At 38.4% G+C, this 26,181-nt stretch overlaps 1 protein-coding gene across 1 annotated transcript in view; it reads left to right on the top strand.

Annotated features, from left to right (window-relative positions):
• The first annotated feature begins 208 nt into the window (after positions 1-208).
• RFX6 (regulatory factor X6) overlaps positions 209-26,181 on the top strand; it is a 36,992-nt gene continuing 11,019 nt past the window's right edge. The window contains exons 1-11 of the mRNA XM_064448627.1: positions 209-451; positions 718-874; positions 2,433-2,556; positions 4,110-4,171; positions 11,848-11,925; positions 15,030-15,057; positions 19,451-19,558; positions 21,944-22,021; positions 22,115-22,228; positions 24,277-24,326; positions 25,109-25,268. Coding sequence (XP_064304697.1) covers positions 253-451; positions 718-874; positions 2,433-2,556; positions 4,110-4,171; positions 11,848-11,925; positions 15,030-15,057; positions 19,451-19,558; positions 21,944-22,021; positions 22,115-22,228; positions 24,277-24,326; positions 25,109-25,268 — 1,158 coding nt within the window. The 5' untranslated portion in view covers positions 209-252. The remainder of the gene's footprint in view (positions 452-717; positions 875-2,432; positions 2,557-4,109; positions 4,172-11,847; positions 11,926-15,029; positions 15,058-19,450; positions 19,559-21,943; positions 22,022-22,114; positions 22,229-24,276; positions 24,327-25,108; positions 25,269-26,181) is intronic.

The raw sequence follows: 26,181 nt of genomic DNA, 5'->3' as shown, positions 1-26,181 counted from the left end.
GCCGCCGCCACCGCCGCCGCGTCGCCTCTCCTCCCCTCAGGCTGCCGGCGACGGCGCTCGGCTGACACCGTCTCCCGCCGAGGCGCCGGAGCCCCGCACGAACCGAACGGCCGGCGCGGCCCATGCCTCAACCGGCGCCCCCCGCGCCTTGAGGCCGCCGCCGCCGCGCCCGCCCGCCCCGTCCCGTCCCCTCCCGCCGCCCATGGGCGCCGCCCGCGCTGCGGCGGGGCAGAGCAGACGCCGGTGAGGAGCATGGCCAAGGGTCCCGAGCAAGAGGACGCCTTCCTGCACCTCCCGGCCGCGCAGGCGGTGTGCTCCGCCGCCCAGGAGGATTGCTACGCGGAGCTGGTGGGGCGAGGCTTGCTGCCCTGCGCCGAGGAGGGGCTGCGCGCCGCGGCGGGCGCCGAGCGGGGGCTCCCGGAGCCGGCGCTGCCCGCCGGCATCAAGTCAGGTAAGACGCGGGGTGCCGGCAGCCTTCCCTTTGCAGCCCAGGGCCGGTGCGGGCAGTCCCGCCGAGGCGCCCCTAGGGCGGCTGCCGCTCGGGACCCGGCGGGGCGGCGAGGCGAGGCGAGGCGAGGCGGCCGCGGCCGCCGGGGCTCGGGGCGGGCGGGCCCGTCCCCTCCGGCGGGGGCGGCGGGAGGGGGCGGCGTGCTGCCGGAGCGTAACGATGCCCTCGGGTCTCTCTTCTTGTTCCCCCGCCGCCGCCCCGGCGCTCAGAAACACGCTTTAACAGCGCAGCCCTCTCCTCGGAGGAAGAGGATGCGGACAGTCGCGACGGCGCCCTGAAAGCCGCGGACCAGAGCCCGTCTGCGAAGAAGAGCATCGCGCAGATCATGAAGGATAAGAAGAAGCAGACGCAGCTCACCCTGCAGTGGTAGGGCTCCGGGACTCCCCGCCGCCCGCCCCGCCGAGCCCCTCAGCCCCGAGGGGACGGGAGGGCTGTGCAGAGCCGAGCCGGCGGGGAGGGCCGCCTCTCACAGCTCCTTCGGAAGCACTTGTCGTTTGTGCGGGTGTGGGGTGCGTTTGGGGTGGGTTGGTTTTTGGTTTTTTGTTGTTTCCTAGGTGAGCTTTGCCTACAGATAAGGACGCCCACCCCCAAATTTCCGATTTTTTAAATTAGCAGAAGTTTAGCAGTTAACAGAAATCTCTGTCAGCGTCTCGCAATGTGTGGCTAGCGATGAAATGTAGAAAATCGATGAAATGTATCAAACAATGTAGAAGTGAAACATTACTTAAGACTTACGTTCGTGAATGGATGCTTTCATTATCCTTTCAGGCTATGAATGTTAGAATTTCACTGCCTTATAACATATGCTTTTTACATTATATTCTGCCATCCATGGAAGCCCTAACTTTGCTTCGTTTTATCTGGCAAAAATTAACAAAATAAGAAGTCAAATTCGGCAGACATTAATTGGTAAATGTTTCTATTAAAGCATACTTGAAATCAGGGAGGAGTGCTGTTGAAATAAATGGGAACTTAGTTACCAAACATAAATCTAGGGTTTTCTTTTACCTCGTGACTGAAAAATGAGAGCAATCCAAATTTCCCAGTTTCTTGGTCTAGTTTACACCTGCCTTCTGAGCATAAATTGTAAGGATTTGAATTGGCTGAGTCAGTGCAAAGTTATTCAGTGTGCAGTGTTTACTGCACAGTATTTTCTTACAGATTTGTGTAATTTGAGAAATAAATCTATTGCACATCATCCCAGGAGTAGCAAATAATGTAGATTAATAAAGAAAAGAAACAGGACAACAGCGAAATACCCAGGTGTTACTGAGAGTTCAGTTCAAGTGAAGACAACCAGTTTTTTACTTCAGTGTTTAAAATTTTGCTTTAATGCCCATCATTAGGCACTTGTATTCTGTAAACTGATTGAGGAGCTACATAAAAATGCATCCCCTTCAGAAAAAGCCAGTTCTTTGCTTTTTGGTATGAGTTGATCAAGAAACAGTTTCAAGTCCATTGTGGAAATTAAAAAGCAAAAGTAGGAAGAAAAGAGACATTAGCCCAGGTGTTAAAGACACAGTGGGGCAGGAGACGCAAGTTCAAGCCCCTGCTCTATTCAAAGGACAGACTTAAACCCAAGTCTTTCATAGTCTAGTTACCACTCTTATTCTCAGAGCAAGGCTGGCTTTTAGGTGATGATCATTTGATCATTTATAGAAAGCAAAAAATAGCCCAGACATTGAAAAAAGGCTCATTAAGAAAACAGACCTGTTTTTCTGTATTCTGCAGCTACCCTATGCTCCAGGTGTGGAGTCAGTCTCTAGTGTCAGTCTGGTTCTGTAGAAACTCATCTGTGTGCTCTCATGGAAATCTTCAGTAACAAAAAAAAAAAAAAAAGGGCAGTAGCAAAAACCAGAAGGAAAATAAAACGGGGAGACATGGCATGTTGCTTCTTACTCTGGCAGTTTCCTTCTCTCTACAGGCTGGAAGAAAACTATATTGTCTGTGAAGGAGTTTGTTTACCGAGATGCATCCTTTATGCACATTATTTAGACTTCTGCAGAAAAGAGAAGCTGGAACCTGCCTGTGCTGCAACTTTTGGGAAGGTAAAGATTAATTGTTTTCATAATTTGTTAGCCTAATTCTTTGACAGAATGACAATTTAGTACAGCTGTGTCAAAATGCCTCTCAAATTCACGTTTTCTACTGCTAACGTGCATGGAATCAAACTAAGTACACTGTTCCATATGAAGGGATTTCATGATGCCACCTTATACGAGATATAAGCTGAAATTCTCTTTGATTTATTGTTATTTCATATATATAAAAAAACCATTCTCTCCGGGAGCTTCTTTTTTCTCTTTTTTTTTTTCTTCTTTTTTGATGATGACATTAATAGGGTTCTTTCCACAAAAAGAGCTTTGACATGGAAGACACTTTTAATTATACTAAAGGCAGTGTAAAGTGAGATGTGACACAAGAAGCAATACAAGAAGGGGAATAAAAATTAATAACACAAAGAGCTCCTTAATGAAAAATTGTTGATTCATCATCTTTTCTACCCTTTCTTACAATTAATCCTGAAATCATTTAATGAAAGGGAGATGTGAACTCTCCAAATTAAATCCTGAGTAGTTATTGAAACAGGAAACCAAAAATGCTGCAAGGATCATCTTTTTTTAAACACTACTGATCTGGTTATTGTTCATACATCGCAAAATGCATTAATTTAATTAAATAATAATAATGGATTTAAAATCCAGTTCATAAAACGTTCACTTACTAATTTTTTCCTCTTGAATTAGATATACTGAGAAAGTGTATGTGTAATTTTTACTCTATGTTTCCGTATAAATGAGGAAGACAATAGCTTTCCATTTAAACATTGTTTTGATAGCGATCTATTAGATGTATCTATTAGATCTACCTCTATTACCAAATTAGTTTTTTACTTAATAAAGCTTTAGCTTTAAACATCATTCTTCACAGGAAGAGAAGGATGTTTTTAGGACACTAATCTCAACCTCAGGTCCCAGTGACATAATGCTTTGCTTGACTTGGATTAAATCATATAACATGAATTCTTTATGTGCAGCATAGGGCTAACAGAAACTTCCGTAGGGTTTAATTGAGCATAACTAAATTTAAGACTGTCCAGCGCTTTGATAGTGGAGGACACAGAAATACCTGTAAGGCAAATATTTGCTTGCTTTAACCTTCAGATCACACTTTTCAAATAAAAAATAAATTTAATTTTAGTTGTTTGACTTTGAAAACAGAATAGAGAGAGGACAGATCTTTCCCTGGTTCTGTTTAGATCTCTGAAGCAAAAGATACAGTTTTACTTTAGGGACCTGAATGAAACAGGATCTTGGTGAAGAAAATTAGTTTTTAAGTTGCAGAACTCAAAACAGAAAGGAAGAACAGGTGGGAAGAGTGGGAAGGAGCTTATGGGTGGGAAGACTGGAGGTACACAGCAAGATGGACGAGGATGGAAGGAACCCTGCAGTGTAAAACATGCGTAATTGTTTATGTTGTGACACAAGTGTCACAAATATTTACTCAGCGACTACCTTTGACCGTATATTTACACTACAATTTTTCTAATAACAGATTGCTAAGAAAGTGTTATAAATTAATACAGTTATTTTCTCTTTAGACCATTCGCCAGAAATTCCCTCTGCTTACCACAAGGCGGCTTGGAACAAGGGGCCATTCAAAGTAAGGCAAAATTGTCTGTGTATCCCCTTACAGAATACATTCTAGGAATGGCATATATTTCCATGTCTCCATAATATATACTACTTGTCTGGGGGTTTATTCAGATGACAAGCCGCAAGTGATAACTTTCATGTATATGGTGAAACTGACACAGAGTTTGAGTTTGAAAACATTACTGCAGGCAGAATTTCTAAAATTAAATTGATTAAGCTTCTAAAACTTGCTATTATATTTATAGAGCCATGCATTTGTTCCAAATATATGTCAAAATGTTGTATATAAAAACATTATATAACACATACATCTTTGTGTTTTATTTGCCTTTTGCAAATCTAACAACTTCATTGTGTTCTATCCATAACAATATGGATTAATTTAAAGACACTAGAAGAAAACATTGTCTTAAATTGTGAAGGTATATGTCTGCTCTTTGTTGTGAGTAGATTATAAAAACTCTGAAAAGTACACAACCTGTAGTGCAGTCATTTAATAAATAATATATTCAATTGATTTGTATGTTTGATCTGTGGAATATCAGGCTGTGGGAGTAGATTCCAGATAATTATATATCAGCCATGGTGAAATTTTTATTAATTCTGGTTCTGGCATTATGCTTTTGGCCATGATAAAGTTATTGTAAAACTGTGGTGAAAGATGGTGACAACATATTCCCTTACGCCCACCCTCCCTCCTACGTCCTGACATCAAGACTGCTGAGGAAGGACTGATGAATTGTATGCAGTCTGATTTTGTTTTTTAACAGGGCAATGCTACTTCTTAAGGAAATGAAAAACTGTGTGGTGTATTGATGTAAGGAATGTAGAGAACTCAAAATAATGCTCTAGGGTACTGCTAGTGCCAAGCTACGAGTCAGGTAATCCTAGGAAGCTTCTATCCCTGTTTGGGGAGTCACTAATACAACAGTTCTCTGTATTGCCTGAAACCAAGACTGGCTCTGAGCTTTTCTGAGTGCTGTGCTTTAAATTGTTATTTCACTGTTTATCAATATTGGGTTTTAAAAAATATTTAAACCTAAATAATGTGCCCATACCATTCTACGTGAAATAGGACTAGCTAAATAATTCTGTTCTTCTAAAGTAACTCTCCAAAAACTCAATAGTTTTCAATCCCAAATCAAATTTAGATCAGATCCTTATCTGTATGTTTCCATTGATTTCAAAACAGGTTTTCTTAAAAATAAGACATTGCTACAATGAGCAAATTAGGATAGATGTTGTGTCCAGCTTTCTGTGTATACACAAAAATTAAACATCTATTATCAATGCCAATATTATAGGGGATGCATGCCTTTAAATATGTGGGTAGCCCTAGGATTTTTGTCATGCTTAAAATTACGAATGTGTTTATGTACTTACTGAAAAAGAATCGTGGAACTATCCTTGACTTATAGAAGAAAGCACAAAGAGTTGATGGTTTACTGAAACAAAACTAAAACCCAGAATATTATCAAAGAAACATTTTGCTGTTGAATAAGATAGAACACCAGAATACTGGTAGTAATATAAGAAACTCAAACATTCTGTTTGTGTGGGAAAAATCTTTATTTTGAACGACTTAGCCTTGAAAGACAAAGTTACTCTTGTCTTTCAGTAATTTATAGGCAAAACTCAAAATAAAGGGAGACTGAAAAGGGAAAAAAATCTACAAGACTATGGTTTTCCTAAGTGCTTTGCAATTTATTAGGAATGTCTGAAAGATCAGTTGTTTACTTTTAAAATTTGGGGGTGGGGGTAGGGTTGTTTCATGTTGTTATGCTTGGTTTTCTTCCTGCCTTAGAAATATAAGAAATAGCCAGTTGATTTCACCTTAGTTTTGCTGAAGAATGCACAGGAGGTGTAATTTCTGAATTTTAGGTTTTGTTGCAGTATAAACGAAGCTGGGGAAGAATTTAAATTCCAAATTTTTACAAAGACATTCTATTTCTTGAGTATGTCTCAAGTATTTATTTTAAATAATCATTAATAAAAACAAAATCCCAAGGAAATAAAGCCAGCATAGAATATTCTTCCTTTTTTAACAGAGAACAGTTCTTGCATAGTTCCTGTCAGTCTTACAAATTTGTACTCCTTTTTTTTTTTTTTTTTTTGAGAGAATACACAATCTGTATTGTATAGGTAAAAACTGGAATTGGAGTTCATTTTGCTTTTTGTAGATGACCTGTAGGTGCTGAATAGAGGGTTTTTGAGGGAAGTGACTATTAAAAAGGTTATTTTTGGGGCAAAGAGGGATTTCATATGTTGACTGCTGTGGTGAAGTTGAGCTATGGTTACAGGCGTAAGCTGGTGTTGACTTAGCTTTGCAGATGGACATTTGCTGCTGGTGCTGTGTTTAAGTTTTTAGGAGATCTGCCATTCACACTCTCCAGGAATATTTGACAACCTACTAATTCAATGCCTTAGTTAAGTAAGTCTTAGTCGGGTTCATAACCTAACATATTTGGAGAATCACTTTCAAGTTATAATGAATGAGAGAAAGCAAGTGGAAGAGTCTCCCAAATGCTCATTATAATTTTTATCTGACATATCTAATAAATTGATAAACAAGATCCAATCAGGATCCAAACTTCCAAACCGTATCATATATCTGCATAATTTAAAGCAGAGGAAGTCAATGTCTATTAAGTAAAGGGGTATGTTTCAAATCTAGTTTTTGACATGGGAATCTGGCTACAAAATTAGTTGTTTGGCACATGTTTCACTATTTGCCCCTTTCTCTAAGACATTTAACAGTATTAGCACAGAAATATCTTATGCCCATTATTTCTTCAGCAGATCCCATATGCCTACTGACCTTGGTGGTATTATGTGCCATATTTTCATATGGATTAACTGTTCCTGAACAATTTCCTCAAAGGGATGAGGCATCAGCAGGTTTTGTTTGAACATCTGACATTTGTTTCTTCTTATTTCTTTTCATCGCAGTTTTCCTCAGAGACTTCCTCTGCAATTGTCATTTCCAGCAAGGTACATTTACATTGCCCTTGCTGTGCGAAAAAAGGGCCTCACAAAAGGCACAAGTGACGATATCTCCAGTTCAGAGACTGAATACAGCAGCAAGTAGTCATAGAGAAGTAGCAGTATAAAATATAAATCTCTGGTTATTATTTATCTGTCTCTGATGTTGTGGACCATATTTCCCTCAGAACCACAGCCTCACTGAGGAGCAAATTCATTGCTGCTTTCATCAGGTAGCAGTTAGTCACACAAATATCATTTACAGAAGTATTTCCATTAAATTAATAATGAAATTAAAGGACTGTTCTTCAGTTTCAGTAAATTGTTAGTCAGCATGAACTCTAAATGTTGTAAGCTCTTTCTGTGTGGAACAAAGATGGGTTACTGAGGCTGGTAAGAGACACTTCGTACTAGCAATTAAATCCTATTTTTTTAAGCATGGTAGTGTAGTGACATTGTTTTATTTCTGTTGTTGCTGTCATTATTTTGATATAATGTTAGGAGGAGTAATAGTACTGACTATTCCTGACAGTGAAGTTTTGTATTGTGGTATTGCCTAGGAGCTCTGATCATTGTCCAGGGCTCTTCTGAGCCAGATGCTGCAAAAGCATGAAAGGAAAAATACAATTCCTCTCCAGTGGAAGCATTATTCTTATATTGCAAAGAAAGGCTAACTTCCCACGAATAGAACTCCTTGCTGCACAATGCATGCATACACAGTAATGTATTGGTAGAGCCTGGCTGTGGTCAGAAGAAAGCAAAGAAAATCAGTTCCCTTTTCCATCATTTTTAAGGTGACAGACGTTGTTTTTCTCCCACTCTGGAACAAGGCCAAGCTCTTTCTAGCATTCTCATGAGCATGAATTGGTTTTGAGAAAGAACTGCTGCACTAAGGTGTGGGATACAGGTGCTACTCTAAGGTGTGAGGTACACAAATGTTAGTTCCAATTTTGATTCTAAGCAGCGTTTGTCATCTCCTGTTCTGGGCAAAAGAGAGACTTAAAAATGGGTCTAATAAATCCTAGAACTTTGGTCAGAGTGTCTTTCTCTCTGTGTTTATGTTCAACAGCCCATTTGTACAAAAGTGTCAATGCTAAAGCACTCATTTAAATATTTGGCCAAAAAGGTACACCACATTGGACACAATTTTGTTAACAAAGTTCATTCCCCTCCAATGACCATGCTAATCACTCCAGATTGCTGAATGTAGGAGAAGTTTTCTGTATTCCTGCTGAAGGGAAGATGACCCAGCACAATAAATACTGCAAGCTGCTCTCTTAGATTAGTATTTCATAAGCGACAGTTGTCTGTGCAGCAGGTTCTGAATCCGCCTTTTTGCATAGGTAATGTCAAATATACTGTGGTCACTGCTAGAATTCAGTTGTAATTTTCTTGGTACATTAGTTACCTGGAGCAGTTATTCGTGAAAACGTGCATACTGCTCAGTCCATGCACACAGAAGACTGTTTGACCTCAAGTTACAATTTAATTTCTTTGTAGACTTTGATCAATGATGACTCTTAGCTTTTATCCATCATGTCTGAAAACTATTATCTTATTTATTAGGAGTGATTTAGTGGGTTAATAAAACTGATATGGCAGCTGGCCCTGTGATAACAAGTTATTGCAAATCCCTGAACAGCTTAAGCCTATCATTTCCTTATCAGCTATCATTTGTGTCAGTGTATGCTAAAATCAGGGCTACTAGTTGCGTAGGAACATATGTTACAGCAAACCACTGAAATTAAAAGAGGAAAGCAGTTCAGCTTGGTATTTAAACGGTTTGTTACAAAAACTGAGAGTAAGTTCCTTATGATGAGTGGTTTAATTTTATTAATTAGACAATAGAAATATAAATAGTAAAATACATACATACTGTACGTACCTATAAAGAGACAGAAAAAAGGTACTTGAAGTTGTAGGTTAAAGAAGTTATCAGTGTGTCTGGGATGGGTATACTACTCTCAACAGGGTGTTCAAAATAAGCTATTCAGCTGATTATTTTGGCTTGTAAGGGAATGAAATTCTTTATTACTCTATGAAGTATGCCAGACAGGGCTTGGAAAGCAAAGGTTATAATTTTTTTAATTGCTTCTGTGTCATGACTGGAAAGTTGTATTTTCTAGTACTAAAAATTCAACCACACAAATTGCTGAAGGAAATCAGAATGATAACTGCTATGCATTTATTAATAAATAATGACAGATAAATTCTGATATCTTGGGGCATTCCAGAGCAGCAGTGAGTATATTGCCTGCCACTGGAAACCTGAGAATCCAAATCACACAGTAGTTCCTGTTTCTAGCCCAACTATGTTAATATCGAATAATCTAGATATTGAATCCTGACTTTGCAAAGAAGTAATGCTTTTCCTTGCCTCTGCCCCACTCCAGCTTTAGCAGGAGGGAATTCCAAATTTGTGGTGAGAGTGTGAGGTTTTATTTTCAGAATTTACAAAATAGCATGTGATTGAAACTGGGAAATTTAGGGTGTTGGAATAAGATGTAGGCAACTGCTTGCTTACACAGCCAATGACAAATGTGCAGATAATGTTGTTAAAGAAGAGGTCACAGCTCTATTTTGTTTTTCATCCTGTTCAATGAACAACCTTTGCAATGTCAAGACTAAGTAAGTGCTGTTATTTCAAAGCATCCATACATGTATATTTTCAGTATCTCTTGTGTCATGTCAAAAATGACTTCATTGTCATGAAAGAAGAAAAAATGTTCATGCCTTTAGCATTTGTGTCAGAACTCTGTCAAATACTAGGAATTTCCAGATCCGGATCATTGGCCCAAGTCTATCTGTTTAATACTCCTAAAGCAAACGTAGTGGTTGAAAACCTTAATTCATAACATAGGTGACACAGTACTATATGTGAAATGGAGGACAACTGTCTGGCATTATGACATTTAGTGAAAGGTCCCATTGGCATCCTAAACCACCTTAAGGTGTCGCTTCGCTTTGGTCAGGCAACTCTGACTTTAATGGATAAAAAGGGTAAAAGGATAAAAGATATAAGCAGATGGTCCTATGTTTGAGCTTCTGAGTATTAACAGGTATTTAAAAATGGTCAGTTACCCACGTCACCATCCCTCAGAAAAATACACTTACGAGGCAAGAAAACTGACGGTAAAGGAATAGGTGAGAAACTTTTGGCCTTCCTAGGGGTCGCCAGGTACTACTGCGATCTAGTAGTGTTATGTAGACTCATCAGTTTCAGGCAAACAGTAAAAGCTGTGATGTTTAACAGCAGCCACTTTCTGTCACATTTCTTGGCTGTAAAATCCGGAGTGCACTCAACAGTGGGTCCAGAAACAGAACGCCTATTTCAGCTGAGATTTTCAAAGCTACCTAGGCAAAGCAAATACACCATCCTAATGGACATTTTCTTAAATATCATTTGTATCTAAAGCCTTTAGCCAGCTTTGTAAATACAAAGTATTTGAGGGGTTTGCTCTTATCTGTGACTGTCCCATACAAGACCAACAGTAAGACTGTGATTTTTTTTAAATGGGCATCACCAGGACCAGCAGAGGTGAGCTGAAAACTTTTGTTTATGTGTTCTATGAACTATTTGCTGGGGGATTTGTGTCTTAAGAGAGCATTTCTTCAAGCTTTTGAGAAATTTCAGGGAAATTAGTGCAATGTGTTGCAAAGCATTACCTCTATGTTAGCCTTGGTTTCCATGCAATGTACTTGAACTACGGGCGTTACTTTGAAGCAGTTCAGTTAAACCAGCTGCCGTGGTGTTTTCAAGCTAACTTTAGTAGAAAACAAATGATCCTGAGTATACTGTCCATAACATTCTTAGACAAATTTGGTTTAACACAATCAGTTTTTAAATCTATTGAGTGGAATTTACAAGACAGGGCCTATCACCTTTGATAGATGAACTCAAGCAAACTTTGCTATGACTAGTAAAGAAAGAGTTTCCCCCAGCTTGCTCTCCTGCCCTTCTCCTGAAGGGCACTTCTTTTGTACCAAAATCAGTAGAAAATAATAAGTACCTACTGCATAGCCAGTTTTCTTAGCCCCAGTCCACCCTCTTTAGTGTCTTTGGTTAAGGTGTTGGGCTCAGCACTGCAGAGACTGAGAAACAGGCTTGTTTTCTTCTTCCAGCTCTGTTTGGGAGCAATAATTTCCAGGAGAGAGCAAGGGAGACAAGTGTGGATGAGAATTGCTTAAGCAGCTAAGTAATTAATCAGAATCCATTACCCTACAACCTGAGAGAAGAATGAATGAATGACATGTTAGCATTTTTAGTCATAAGAGGCTGGACGCTGATTTATAGGGTACACTGGCAAGTTATTTTCAACTGAAAAGTGTTCTGTGGGACTGTCTAAATGTAACAGTGGTAAGCCTGATAAAATAAACCTGGTAAATCAAACCCAGCACCCTTTCAACAAACAAAGTAAAATGAAAGAGAATGCACATTAGGAAGAAGAGATGTAACATGTTTCTAGGAGATTTGCTGTTCCAGTGAGAGTAAGTATTTTAAATTTAAAGAAGATCCCAGCCTGGAATTCTGAATCAAATCATGAGAATACTCCTTTCTATGAGACCAGATTGTGTTCCATGTCAGTGAAAGGAATTAGTAGACACTGTTAGGAAAAGTTTTCAGAAAGCATTGAACATCAGTTTGACAGTTTGTTTTACTTGACATGTCACTCAGAAACACGCCTCTTTTTTTTTCCACAGGTATCATTATTATGGAATTGGCATTAAAGAAACTAGTGCATACTACCACTCTGTGTATTCTGGAAAAGGCTTAACCAGGTACAATAACATAACTTCTGAGACTTAGTCAGTGAAGGTCTAACTTTAACCTTCTCTTAGGAAGGTATTTGTAGGACAGTAATTGTTGATACCAGAACTAGTATTGCTGCGTAGCTCAATGTCTGGCATTCCCAGATTTAGGTAGCAGTTTGCTCCCTGAAGACATCAATTTTGTTTTAACAGGTTGATCTAGATCTTTTGCTAGTATCATCCAGTATGGCCCCACCTCAGTCAGTGTAGAGCTGCATCAACTTATACCATCAGAGGATTTGTTAAAGTTAGTGTAAGGCAGCAAAACATAATTTCCAGAACACTTGTCTTATTTTGTTTGCTTGTGTGTCACCTTCTGAGTTCTTTCCCCAGGACAGCTTCCCATTATGAAACGTCTGGGGAATGGTGTGAAGCTGGCACCTGTGGGCAGGAGGGAGGGGTCAGCGTAGATTAATATTTACAGGTTCTTTGACTGGCTAATATCAGTTTAAACCTAACCCAGGAAGCTCTAATTATATTTATTTAAGGGACAGCTAGCAGGATCAATACGTTACGATAGCTGCCTGTTGGTTTGCCAAAGATTAATAGTTCGTAAAACAAAAGTCTCTGTTCACATATGGCTTGAATGACGGCTTTCATTGTCTACGGCAGTATACCTGTATACGTGGGGACTCTTGAGAAAGGAAAGGAATAAATGAGTTTATAATCACACATAGAAAATTCAACTGCGTGCAGATTTAGATTGTATCAAAAGAGACTTTTTCCAAACAATGGAACAAGTGTAAAAATTGAGGGCAATGTTGCCAGTGATGCTTAAAATGAGGGATCTCTCTGCTGCAGGACTTAAGGTATAGAAGACTGGCCTTGTCCAGAAGTGGCATTTGTCCAAAGCTGTGGAGGTGTTGCTGGTACACAGCAGGTTGAGGGTCTTTCATAATAAAGAATTATCTTGAACAAATTGCTCATTTAATTTACTAAAAGACAGTTATTTTAATTTAAGGGACTATAATCACTCATAGCCTTCAGCTTTATGTCAGCTAGTGCCCTTTCCATGTAAAGGTCTGTCCCTGCACAGTCTAGAAGCAATGAATGCAAAGAAAGTGGAGGTTCTGCAAAATTCCCCACAGCTGGATTTCCAAGAGTATATACTCACATAAAGATGGCATAGATACTCTCTAAGATTTTCAGGAGTCCTCACTAGATTCACTAATTAGGAACCTTTCCTTTCTGTTAGGCCTTGTGCCTTCATGTATGAGATATTGAATTTTCAGGGTCCAGCAGTCAAATTGCCTCCCTAGCTGATTTAGAACAGAAGTTCAAATGCTCATTTTCCACAGTCTGGGCCATCACTATAGTTGGATTTGTCTGTGTGAAGAGAATGACACAGTAGCCTGGGGTTGAGAACAAGCTTCTGGGTAAAGAAAGAGTCAGGCAGTGCAGGGATTCAAAATTCAAAGTGAATCTCCCAGTTGCTGGCTGATGCATATGATGATCCATCATAAATTCTGTCCTTGTCTGATGCCTGTTCTGGTAGGTGAGCTATAAAAATGGTTTCTGGATTAAGCCTGGGGCAGGAATAGGTAGGGAAAATATATGGGTTGATAATGGTATCAGATCACACCATGCCCATGCACAAATATAGGCATATGGAGGCCTTTACTACAAGGCTTTCATGGTAACTTGTCAAAAGATTAGAAGGGGCAATTGGGGCAAAATTAGAAGGGGCAGTTGCCTAAATATAGGCCTCTACTGCCATTTCAATTTTAAATGGCATTTATGTATTAACATTCAGGTAATTGAGCTGAGTACAATAGTCCTTAAATGCAGGGTTGCAGATGCCTGAGTCCTTAAATTCCACTGTAAATTTGACCTCCTGGTTCCTTTAAATATCAAGCCTTGCACTGTGAAATGAGCATACCTAATACCAAAAATCATTAGTTAACACAGCACTGTATGAAGGGTAGCTTTAGCTAGTAATTAAGGCTCTGGAGGAGCAATGCTAGGAGATGCTGCCTCATGTTTTTTTGCTGTACATTCTGTGTACATTTTGCTGCACATGAGGAAATCCACAGTCCATAACAAATACATACAGCTATGAAGATAATTAGCTCCATGTTGTAATCAACTGCATGAAGCCTTCTTTCATACTCACCTATTAACAGCCAAGGTAACTCTGTAGGTAATGTGCTGGATAATCATGAGATGGGAACTGTCAGGTACTTGTGTGTGGCCTGGGCAGGAAGAATTCCTCGATCACTCAGCCTCTGGTTTTCTGTTCTGCCAGCAGAGCATCATAACAGCATGAAATCACGATATTGCCACTAATAGTTGTAAGACTTCTGTTGCCCACAGTATCTTATCGATTGGCAGCTAACAGAACATGAAATAACAATAATCAAACAACATTTGTCATTATACTGATCCATTAGAATCTCTATCATTACACATTCTCTTCTCAACACACTACTAAACGTAAACTAGTTTAGTAGTTATAACTTACAATGTCCCGAAGAGTCACCTGATAGTCCAATTACTTCATTGGCAATCTCTCAATGGGACTTTTAGTAGGACATTCACTATATTGCAACACATTTTTGACAGTTAATGAATCTGTGATCTCAGAAATGCATTTCATCTGCATCAAAATAATACTGTGGTGAAAAAGAATGGAAAATCGATATGATTTCATTTTCCTGAGAAGTTTAAGTTTAGATATATTTTTTCTGCTCTGAATTTACTCAGCTGTATCAAAAACTTCATGTATTTCCTGGTAAAGACCTCATAGTCTTGCACCTATACTGCCCTTTTGATATTTGTGAAGTTGCAAAGTTCCAAAGAAAAAGCTGAAACTGGGTTTTATACTTTATTGTTTGGTCAATGATCTGAATCTTCATGTTTTAGAAGACAGTAGGTTTCCTGATATCCTGAGGCACTTGCAAAGCCATGGAAGAAGTTAAGAAAAAAGCATGTTTTTTATTATAAATACATTTGGAGAAATGTGATCATTTTTCTAATTGATCTATTTTATATATGTTTGTGTATGTGTATATATATACAAACTCCACAAATGTTCTGCATATGAAAAAATAATTAAATGTGTTTTTTTTCCAAAGGTTCTCTGGAAGTAAGTTAAAGAATGAGGTAAGTGCTGTAGTCTGTTTCCTTTCACTTCTGTTATAATCCTAATATTATGTGACCTCTGGTTTTCTTCACATTCATTTATTTGAAAATTGTAGCAATATTTTTCATTACAGATTAGACTGCATAATTTTTTTTTATGAAGCTGAGTATTTGCTCCTCTAAATATGCAAAGGAAAATAAGATTGAAGGCACCTTCTGGGGTTCCTGTTCCAATCCAGTTGCCCATAATCACAGAGGTTCATAATAGACCCTCTTAAGCAAAGGATCAGGCTCTAGCTTGATTTTTCACTTTCATTACTTTTGCAGGAGGGCTTTTTCAGAATCTCATTTTTTCTGATTGAAAGCCAAAAGATTTTTTTATTTTAATAAACTGAATTTTATACCTCCTGGTCAGGATTGTCTATCTCTAATTTTTGCTTTTCATGACATTTTCCTGTGAGATACCTTTTCACTGCTTTTGCTTGCTTGATGGAACAAGCAGCAGCTTTTAGTCACTTCTGATCAGTCTTTCACTGTACTTGTTCCAATTTGAATGTCTTGCCAGAAAAAAAAATCATAAAGTCTTGTAAATGGCATGTCTCCAATGTCTATTGGAAATATCCCTTCTGATGAACCCCAGATCTGTGTTTCGTTTTTGTATGGATATTTTTTTCTCACAAGTAGCCTTCATTTTCACTACTGTATACTATTGTACAGTCACTATTATTCTGCCCATATCTATAGTAGAAAATTATGGATTATTGTACATTAAGGGCTAAGGATTGCTCACAGGATTGTTCTTTGACACTGAGCGCAACTGGGATGGAATAGCCTGCAGCCATATTATTAAGCTCCTGAACCTACAAAACAACATAGGCACATCTCAGCCGCATGCCGTGGAGAAAAGTCCCTAACATGCAGTAACTGTTGAAACATGAGCAGGAGTTGTCTGGGAGACTGTTAACTGGCATGGGCCAAAAGAATGCCAAAGGCCATTCTGAATAATACTGTTCCAGTATTGCCTGGGAATGTTTCCTGACACCTTTTAATTTACCAGACTAAATATATCCTCTGTGATCAACTGATACACAGCAAGTCTTTCTCCTTTTTCATTTCCAGATAAGCAACTCTGAGCTGATAACAGAAATTCTTATTGGTCCCTGAGAGTGTAGCTTTGCTCTATTGATTTTCATCCCCTTTATTGCCATTATCTCAAAGCCATCCAGATCTTTCTACATGACCTCTTGGTCTTCCTCTTTATTGATGATGTCGTTAGTTCATGTCAGCCAATTTGATCTATGAAATGTTCAATGAGATCAGCCCCAAGTCTGATCTTCGAGAATCAAATCCCGTTTCAACCCAGTAGTTTCCTTGTCAACACAACTTGTTAGCATTTCAGCTGGAGTAAGTTGCTTAAGCATTTTACATTCTTGCGCTAATCCCCATTCTCACCAGCATAACTAATCATTTCTCATGGTGACACCACGTCAAGTATTTTAGTGAGGTTCAGATAGATTAAATCTGCTGCTGCATTTTCCCAGTTCAGATAATGAGCTATCTTATCAAAAAAAGATAGGGCTATGCTATGGGATATCCCCAACATATGCAAGGATTCATGTGCACTACTAGCATTCATTTTTTCAGAGTTTTGGGATGGAATTTTTCTGGTTCTTTCAGCATAAATGAATACACATTTACTTCCATCTCTGATGTGGCATTCCCAGCCTGTTTGGGAACTGGCAATTCCGTAAACCTGTCTTGTTTCTGCCTCAGTCCTCCCAGAAAAAGAATCACAGAGAAATCCATGGAAATAAGTGAGAAAGGGCACATCAGTATGAGTTTTTGATGGTCTAGCTCTGTTGTCTGAAATTATTCAGGCAGGTCTTAAAAGCAAAAAACTGCTTTCATGGTCAAAACTGAATTTTAACAATTGAAGCATGCTGACAATTTGGCATCATACTTTCTGTTGAAGTGAACAGGTGATAAAATATTATTCATTTGCTTGAAAGTACATGCAATTAGGTATTCCAGAAAGATTTATAATGATTGCATAAGGTGTAATTCTCAGTAGGAACATAAAGATATTGAAAAGATGTTAAAGCACTGATTGTCTAAATATACTGAGTAAATGGCATTTGAATGAACACTTATTGAGTGCCAGGGACACTGTTTACTTCTGGTATGTTTTATCACATTTTCTAGTATTCTCTCTGTAGGGGGAGATATCAGCAAATTCTTTTATCTAAACCAGTTAGTGCACCATTAGAGTCTGCATGGTTAATTAGGCAGATAATATTACTGTCATTATCTTAATGTTAAATGGCCATTAGAAACAGATGGCATTAAATTGAAAGGGCAAGTGGCAGCGGGTTAAAATATTAAGCTTAGAACTCAGGCACAGTCATATAAGTCCATTAGCAAGGTAAAAAACATTGCAGATTATCTTCTCTTAAACCTCCCACCACCATCACTGCCTTCTTTTAAATGAACTAATCCCTTTTAATCAGAGCTTTTAATATATTTCATGGGTAATTGCATAATAAAATCATTGAGATTACTCCTGTTATTAAAAAAACCCAAACCTCCTCATACTGATAGGCAATTATAAAACTGCGAAAGTATTGACACGAAGACGTACTAATGTTTCTAAATTTCTTTAATTTCTTTGACTTAGAGCTTTATATGTATTTGAATAGTAGATAGCACAGGCAAAGTGTGTTTACATGATGGATGCTTAGTTCCTTGCTGTCTGTTTTGGCAGACATATCACCCTATAAAAATAAGGAGAGATATATATGGTGAATAAGTCAGTTACAGCTGTAGTTTTCTGAATTTGGTGTTTGAAAGAATTTCACTTGAAACTGGCCTCAAATTCATGAGTCAACATTTTTAGGAAAATACCCCCTTTTTACAGTTTTACACTATATGTTACACTATAAACCTACTATTCCCACTTTAGTGAAATCTGACTGTATGCAAAGGGGTAGGAAAAGGCCACTTCAAGTACTTTTTGAATGCCTTTTGCATGGTCATAAATTCCACCCATTAATACAAAGGGAATCTGCACAAAAGTAGTGGATTTACTGCAGGAATATGCAGAAGGCCTGCCCAAGGCTCTGTACACTGCCATGACATAAGGACTAGGTGGGCTAAAATGGAACAAAGGGTTTCAGCCAAATAGTCTTCTCTAGGTTTGAATGCAGTTATATGAGAATAAGTAAAATTCAGTCTGTAAGGACAGAATCATAACACAGATTTTATTGCTTCACTTGAGGGTGAGGGTTTCATCTTAACTGTATAATTTGAGAGCTTAATAGGCGTAATGTGGTGTGCATTGTAAATATAAGCAGAGTAACACTATATCACTACAGAATGCTACTGCTCTGCTTTACTGAGAAGTAGACTAAATCAGATTCTGTGAGAGTATTAGGTTAGGGGTATAAACAAGGGTTGATTTACTCTATATTGCTTCACAGTCAGTATCTGCACATACAAGGCTGCTTGTTGCTTCATCCTTCAAATCCATCTCTCCAATGGCTAGCATCCAATATTTATTCAAGGTCTTTTCTTAGTCTGTAACTAGTACAAGATGTGTCTATGATATTTCAGATGTCACAAGCTAAGAGGCTTAAGAGGTGAACTCTGAGAACTGAAAGAAACTCTCACATCCGCAGAATTTAGCATAATTCAGGAGGAATTTATCTTATCTCCAGGTCAGTATTGACTGTGTCTCAACAAATTAACAGGAGAACACTAAACAGCTAGGAATATCGTTCTTATTGAGATATGAAACTGGGCTTCATGTCAAGTCTGCCACAATCACAGAGAGCTATATAATAAAAACTTAGTTCAGAAGTGTCCGTGGACCCTACATACCATCACATCCATATCACCATGAAATATTATCAAACTTTATGATAAACTAAAATAGTGATTAGCACAGTAAAAAAGCAGAAGTCACTATTGCTGTGCTATCAGAACAGGAAGGAAGAGAGTGGGCGAGAACAATATCATCTCCAGTGCCCTGGATCCTTGCACCAGAAAGGTATATATTAAATAAAACTTAGGATCTCCCTGTGGATATCACAGTCGATACTGCAGAGGAGAGTAGTATTCTACTTTAGTTTCTAAACATAGATTAAATCTAAAGCTTGTAGAATTCCATGAACAAAGGCTGCATCACTCAGAAAACTGTATTTGGAGGAGTCTAGATCGAGGCACGTATTTAGTTACCTTTCTGAGCTGGAATCTGGATCTATATAAGCATCAATGTTTTGGAAGGATTATCTGAATGTAAATATTCTAGAATATTGAGAGACTCATGAGATAATGTGACAATTCAGCATGAATTATTGTTTTCAGTTGAATCTATATTAGCTATTCCAATGATCCTGTTCTTTCCCTTCCATTTCAGGGTGGTTTCACTCGGAAATATTCTCTGAGTTCCAAAACTGGAACTCTCCTCCCAGAGTTTCCAAGTGCTCAACACCTTTTACTTCAAGGGTGCATTTCTAAAGACAAGGTAAAATGTGAACTACTTCTTTTCCAACTTACAGAACAAAAATTGCCACAATATGTTTCTTCATATCTTAGCCTTTGAGGTATTGACATGAAAGAGCCAGAAACGTCCATAATCAAACAGAGGTGACTGATTTATAGAGGGGGCAAACCTTTACTAACACCGATTAACTGGCTTTCCACTGGAAAGGTGGTTGAATTATTTACCTATTAACTGACCTACTACTTTACAACTGATGGTATGTAAGACAGGGAGAGCAACACAAACAAATAAGAGAGTTGTATTCATTCCAAATGCCTTTATATTTAAGGTAACTTTTGTTCTGATTAGATCAGAACAAATAATTCACAACAAATAATTAGATGAACTTTATTCCCTTTCATTAATTGTTTGAAAAGAGACTGAAAATCTGAGCATATTTTTTTCATTAAATTAGTAAAACCATATTCCTCGAATCAATACTCAGTATTGCTCATCCTAAGGGTAACTGTTCAGTTAGAAGTGTTGCTGTCATATGTTTTATGTTTTTGATTCCTTGCCTGTATTGTGTTGTTTGTGATCACATTACAATTATGGACTGCTACATCCCTGAACTGTGCCAGAAACCTTTTGGTACACATTGTGAACTCTCCAGTTTAGCCTCCAGTACAGGTCATGATGGTGGCTGTCCTGAGATATGTTGCTTTAAATATTTTTGTTTTATGAGCCCTTCCTCTTAAGTTTGTTTTGTGAAAGTAGTGAAGCCTAGGATTCCTGTTGTAAGGGGCTAAACAAAAGGAGCCATCTGTTATACAGAGATTGTAGCTGGAAATCTTGTAGTTCCTAAAGAAAGCCCAAGAACTGGTGTACTCAGCAGTGTGCATCACCTGCTGCTTTAGTCTTCATCACTGAATTGACCTCTCTCCTATGTAGAGCATTACCATAACGTTTAAATCTGAAGAGCATTTGAGGTTCCTTGCAGACCCGATACAGCAGTATAAGCAAAACTGAATTTTACCACTCCAACAGTGATGAAGATGCAACTCATTTTCTCTTCAGTTTTGGGTCAGCAGCATGTAATTGCTCTCACGTTGGGACCAGATGGCAGGAGGGCCCAGCAGGGCTTTGTAGAAGACTCTGTCTGGGGACAGACTCATGTTGTTATGAGGAGACTGTGGGAAGAGAGATGAATTTCTGTGTGTCTCCCTCTCTCTCTTCCCTTGCTGCTCTTTCCTCATTCCTTGTTCTCTTATTTCCCATTTTCTTTCCTTACTGTCTTTCCCCTCCTTCAGCTTATCTGACAAAGGGTTACTGAATGTAAGATATTTAGGTACTCTGTTGAAAAGAGCCCATACATGAAGTCTGAATCCTGCATTCAACTCCTAAGAAACTGCATACAATTGAAATCTCTGGAGAGTCCATGAACATACCAGTCTGCACAGAAGTACACTGATACTTTCTTCATTTTATGTTTCTGAAGAAAACTTACCCAACCTTTAAACTTCCATCCACCTCTTCCAAAAAATTCTTTGAAATGTTCTTGAATCTCACCCTTTGTCATTGTTCTTCAAATATACGTAGTTACAGAAGCAGCTCTGAAACTCAGCAAGGTCCGTTTCCAAAGAAATCTGTATGCTAAACCTATTGAAATAAGGTAGTACTAAGTTTATTCAAAACCTGAGATTGGTTTACCAGAGAAGTTCACAAGCTGTTACAACTTTTTGTGATTCTGGACTGTAAGAATGGTTTGGCTAGCTTTTTATTTCCTTAAAATACTTTACAAAATTCTTATTTTACAATTTGCTACAAATTAAAAAATTTACTACCATTTTTCACAAAGTCTTGTAATACCTCTGTACAGTTATTAAAATAAGGGAACACTCCACTCAGATAAATTAGCTTGATGAGATGAAAGGGAGTTCTGCTTTTTAAAGTTCAGTTCTTGCAAAGCAGTGATTAAACTTTGACCAAATGACTGGCAGCTATTTTCTCATTTGTCCAACTAGATGATGTTTCAGAACACTCATAGACGCCTATAGTAGCCTAATGATTAACTTGCACTACTCTTTGGGATTAATCTTAGCTTCAGAAAGATGAATTTACTTTACCATCTGACTGGCTAATCTAGCTATTGCCTTACTTTGATATTCACATTTTCACAGTATGTACAGATTCAGATGCTACAATTCTGACAACAGCATTGAGACTTAAAGATGTCGATAAAAACTAGAGATGAGTGACCTCCTCATCACTTCTGGATATACAGACTGCATATTTGTAAATGTGCATTGTAATACAGTTTATATTCTTTATTTAAATACTAGCTACAGAAAGCAGAAACCTAGATGACTATAGCAGTAAAAGAGAGAGCTAAGAAACTCTGTTTAATCTTTCTTTCTTCCAAAATAGGTAGATACTCTTATCATGATGTACAAAACACACTGTCAGTGTGTCCTTGACAATGCAATTAATGGGAACTTTGAAGAGGTAAGGTTGTTTGAACACACATTCTTGGTATATATGCACAGGGAGCCAAGCAAGCATTATTTATGCCCATGAATCTGGTTCCTGCTCCTTTAGATTCAGCATTTCTTATTACATTTTTGGCAAGGAATGCCTGACCATCTTCTTCCCCTGCTTGAAAATCCCATCATCGTTGACATCTTCTGTGTTTGTGACTCAATACTGTATAAGGTAAGTTAAGCATTTAGGTACATGGGTAATCTCAACCACGTTACAGCTTCTGCTTGTGTAAAAAGAGCATTGAAGTTAGAGTAACAGGATGCCATGACTGCTTTCTGCCTCTTACCTGTGTAAATCAGGAAGGATTCCATTGAAATCAAGAACATAAAACTGGCACATGTAAGAGCTGAACTTCAGTCTCAGCTCTGCTGTACACCTGATGTGTGACTACAGGCAGCACACTAATGGTGAAATCCTGACCTACTTGTTTGAATGTAGTTAAAAGAAATGCGTGTGTGCTTCGTTAGCAAGGCTGACTACACTAAGCCTGAGTGAAAACTGAAGCCTCATATTTACTTAAATGATTATTGCAATTTATACCAGCAAAGAGAGTCTGTGGCAGATCAGCAAGGTGATTCTACATGTGAATCTGCTACTCACAGGTTGCATCAGGCCATGGCTTCATGTTACAGAGCTGCAACCATACTGAGTTAAGATATTCCTGCCTCTCCTGCCTGCTATACTTTCTGTTCCTATGCTGCTAGATGTACCAGCAAAACTGCTGCACTCTGAACTGGTTTGGGTTTAAAAAAAAAAAATCTAAGGAATGTTTGTTTTGCAGTTTTTGTGCCATATGAGTTCTTTGATCTAGTTCACTGCATGATCACACAAATAGTCAAAACTAAGTGAAAGTAAGGAGTATTGCAAGGTCAGGATTAAGTGTTAGAGCACTGGGGAAAAAATAAAGTAATGCCACCAAAGTTTCTTGAGTTTTTGATTTGGAAAATCATACCAGATCATTAATTAATAGCTGCGAAGTACTTTTAAGTTCCTCTGATAGAACAAGCCATATAAATAGAAAAAGATTGTCATTCTCTCTCTAACACATTTTACAACCACATATTAATGGGAAGAAATAATTATTGGCATAACAGTAAACACCAAGCAGTCAAAGCAAGAGTCTTGGGGCTGTTTAGCACTGAATGCCTTATTGTCATCTGTTTGTCATTCTTTACTGTACAAAAATATGGGGGGGAAACCCAGAAAAGATGAAAATAAGTATTTCTTAGAAGCATGTCAAGCTGTAAGTAAGAAGAGATGGTTTAGTTAACAGAGTGAATAAAGGTGGTTAGCATCAGAGATCATAATTACTATCCTGGAGATGAGCCATTAAGCCTCATTTACTTGCAGAGCTTGTATTGTACCTTGAGTGTTGAGTTTTTCCTGCTCAAAACATGCTGTCCCAATAGATTCAATAATAACTTTATTTTGAATAAATATTTAATGTGACAGGAGAAGAAATACTACAGGAGGACTAAGCTATATATTGAATAAGACAGAATTTATTGAAAGTTCATCAATTTACTATTGTGCCTCATCTTCTCTCACTATTTCTGACTTATAATAATATTAGATATTCTTGACAGCACAGCTGCCAGAAAGAAGGAGGACTTTTATTGTGTTGTTATGAAACCATTTATATTAGTAGTGGAAATGGATTTTTGGGATATAGGCTAATAGCTTTGCCTTCTGCAATAACATTCCTCAGAAGGCATGCCAGATACCGCAGGTTTTTTGCCAAAACAACCACACTTAGCTATAGGGGATTTGTCCTTAACTCTGAGTGCCTTCAGTGCTCTATGCAGTGTGGCAGAAAGAAGAGTCAGGTGACTAATAGCACTTGAAGACTTGGGAGATTTTTGAGTATTTGCTTTACAGAGGCTTAGAGTGATGCTATAAAAGACACAGTATTTATGCATCTCACTTCTACTGACTTCCGACTGTAAGACATGAGTGATAGCACTTTCTTGTTTTACTGGCATGCTGGCATATATTAAGAATGGGAGCTATCTAGGTATATAAATATCTCACATGTTCCTATCTTATAGTGATGGGAGAATTCTAGATATATAAATATCTGGACAATAGGTTGAATGGCTTTATTGTGTATAAGTTTCCTCTCCTTATCACTTTGCAATCTAAGTTCTAAACCCAAGAGAGACATGAATGAATAAATGGCCAGTGGAAGCTTGATATAATTTTCTGTTACCTTTTTGAAGGTCCTTACAGATGTGCTCATCCCTGCAACGATGCAAGAAATGCCAGAAAGGTATGTAGTTGGCAATAACTATGCTACATTCTGGTTGTCAGGCATATTCCAGGTAAATAGCAGAAATTCTATATCCTACAGAAATTTTCTCACAATATTTATGCTCATTTTTAGAACTGTAGAGTATGGCAAAATACTGTCAGCTCTGAGGGAAGCTGTAGAACAGCCTTAAAATATTACACAGTATTTTAGTGTCCCTTTTTACTGGCTTGTTGGATATTTTGAAATAGGTTTCTTCTACACTAAAGCTCCAGAAGATCAAAAAATAAACAAATGTACTTGTGTTGTTTAAGGAAAAATAATTGAACTTTTTTTTGACAATACTTTTCAGGTTTGTATCCTATGCATCACCATAATATCTAAGTGTTTTCTCAACAAGATATTACTAAGAGGTTTACTATAAGTTTCCTTTGAATCTTCTCATCTTTCTTTTCCCTGGAAGGGCATCTTGTTTGGGGTTTTATGTCTGACTAAGGCCTTTAGCTTCAGGTATCTTCAATGGTTCTTGGATTTCTTATGGTTTATTGTTAAAGGTAGTGTTTTTCAACCTATTTCAATTGGCAGGTGGCTTACAATTTTTCTCAGAGGAGCTATGGATCAATATATAGTCAATTTTAGCCTTTTGATGCTTGGACATTTCCTGTTTCCTTTTGGTGACACCTGAGGCGTAATTCAGAGATATGTCTAGGAGTCTGTTAATCATAGATTGAAACCCAATTATTTAAACTAATACAAAACAATTTTTATTGAAGTTTCTCTAAAACACATTTTTTTTCCTATAGTTTACTGGCAGATATAAGAAATTTTGCAAAAAACTGGGAACAGTGGGTTGTCTCCTCTTTGGAAAATCTACCAGAAAACCTGACAGATAAGAAACTGCCGATTGCACGAAGATTTGTTTCCTCCCTGAAACGACAGACGTCATTCCTACACCTAGCACAGGTAAACAGAACAAGACAATACATCCAAAAAATTGTCTACTACATTCAGTGCGCCTTGCTGGCTATGAGATATAACGCATTATTTTTTCAAGGTTCAACTGCAGCCATGGAAGTCTTGCATCTTGTAGTATTAACCATGCAAGAAGGAAGTGCCCATAAATAGATCTGACCAAAACTTCAAACTTTTGTAGTAGAAAAGAGAGACAAGACCATGTTTATAATGAACTACTATCACAGGAGCTTTTGGCAATCAAATGATGACGTGGAATATATAAGTATTTGTTTCAGTTCCAAATTAGAAACTATCAGATTATACTTCTTGCCTAGCAAAGGTTCACTATCTTGACCATGGTGTCCTTTAGTGAGCTTATTTCTTTTTGAGTTTTGACTGAAAGGAGAACATGTGAGTGACAGGTAGCTGATGGCTCCAAGGCTGTGTTGGCAGGATACAGGTATCTACAATTAGGAGGCACCTCCATGTGATGATTTAGTAGTTTATACGAAAGGATACAATGAAAGGATACAAGAAAATTAAACAGAATATGATTCTTTGAGGATTTAGTCAGGTGATCCCCGAGTGTGGGTCTCTACTGGTTTTGGCTGGGATAGAGTTAATTTTCTTCACAATAGCTAGTATAGGGCTGTGTTTTGGATTTGTGCTGAAAACAGTGTCGATAATTTGGTTACTGCTGAGCAATGCTTACAGAGCCAAGGCCTTTTCTGCCCCTCACCCCACCCCACCAGCGAGCAGGCTGGGGGTGCACAAGGAGCTGGGAGGCGGCACAGCTGGGACAGCTGACCCCAACTGACCAAAGGGGTATCCCATACCATGTGACGTCATGCTCAGCAATAAAACTGGGGGCGAGGTTGGTGGTGGGGCCACTGCTCAGGGACTGGCTGGGCATGGGTCTGTT

Source organism: Phalacrocorax carbo, chromosome 3 (assembly GCF_963921805.1).
Source record: "Phalacrocorax carbo chromosome 3, bPhaCar2.1, whole genome shotgun sequence".
Lineage (NCBI taxonomy): Eukaryota > Metazoa > Chordata > Aves > Suliformes > Phalacrocoracidae > Phalacrocorax > Phalacrocorax carbo.
This window is presented reverse-complemented; position numbering and strand designations above follow the sequence as displayed.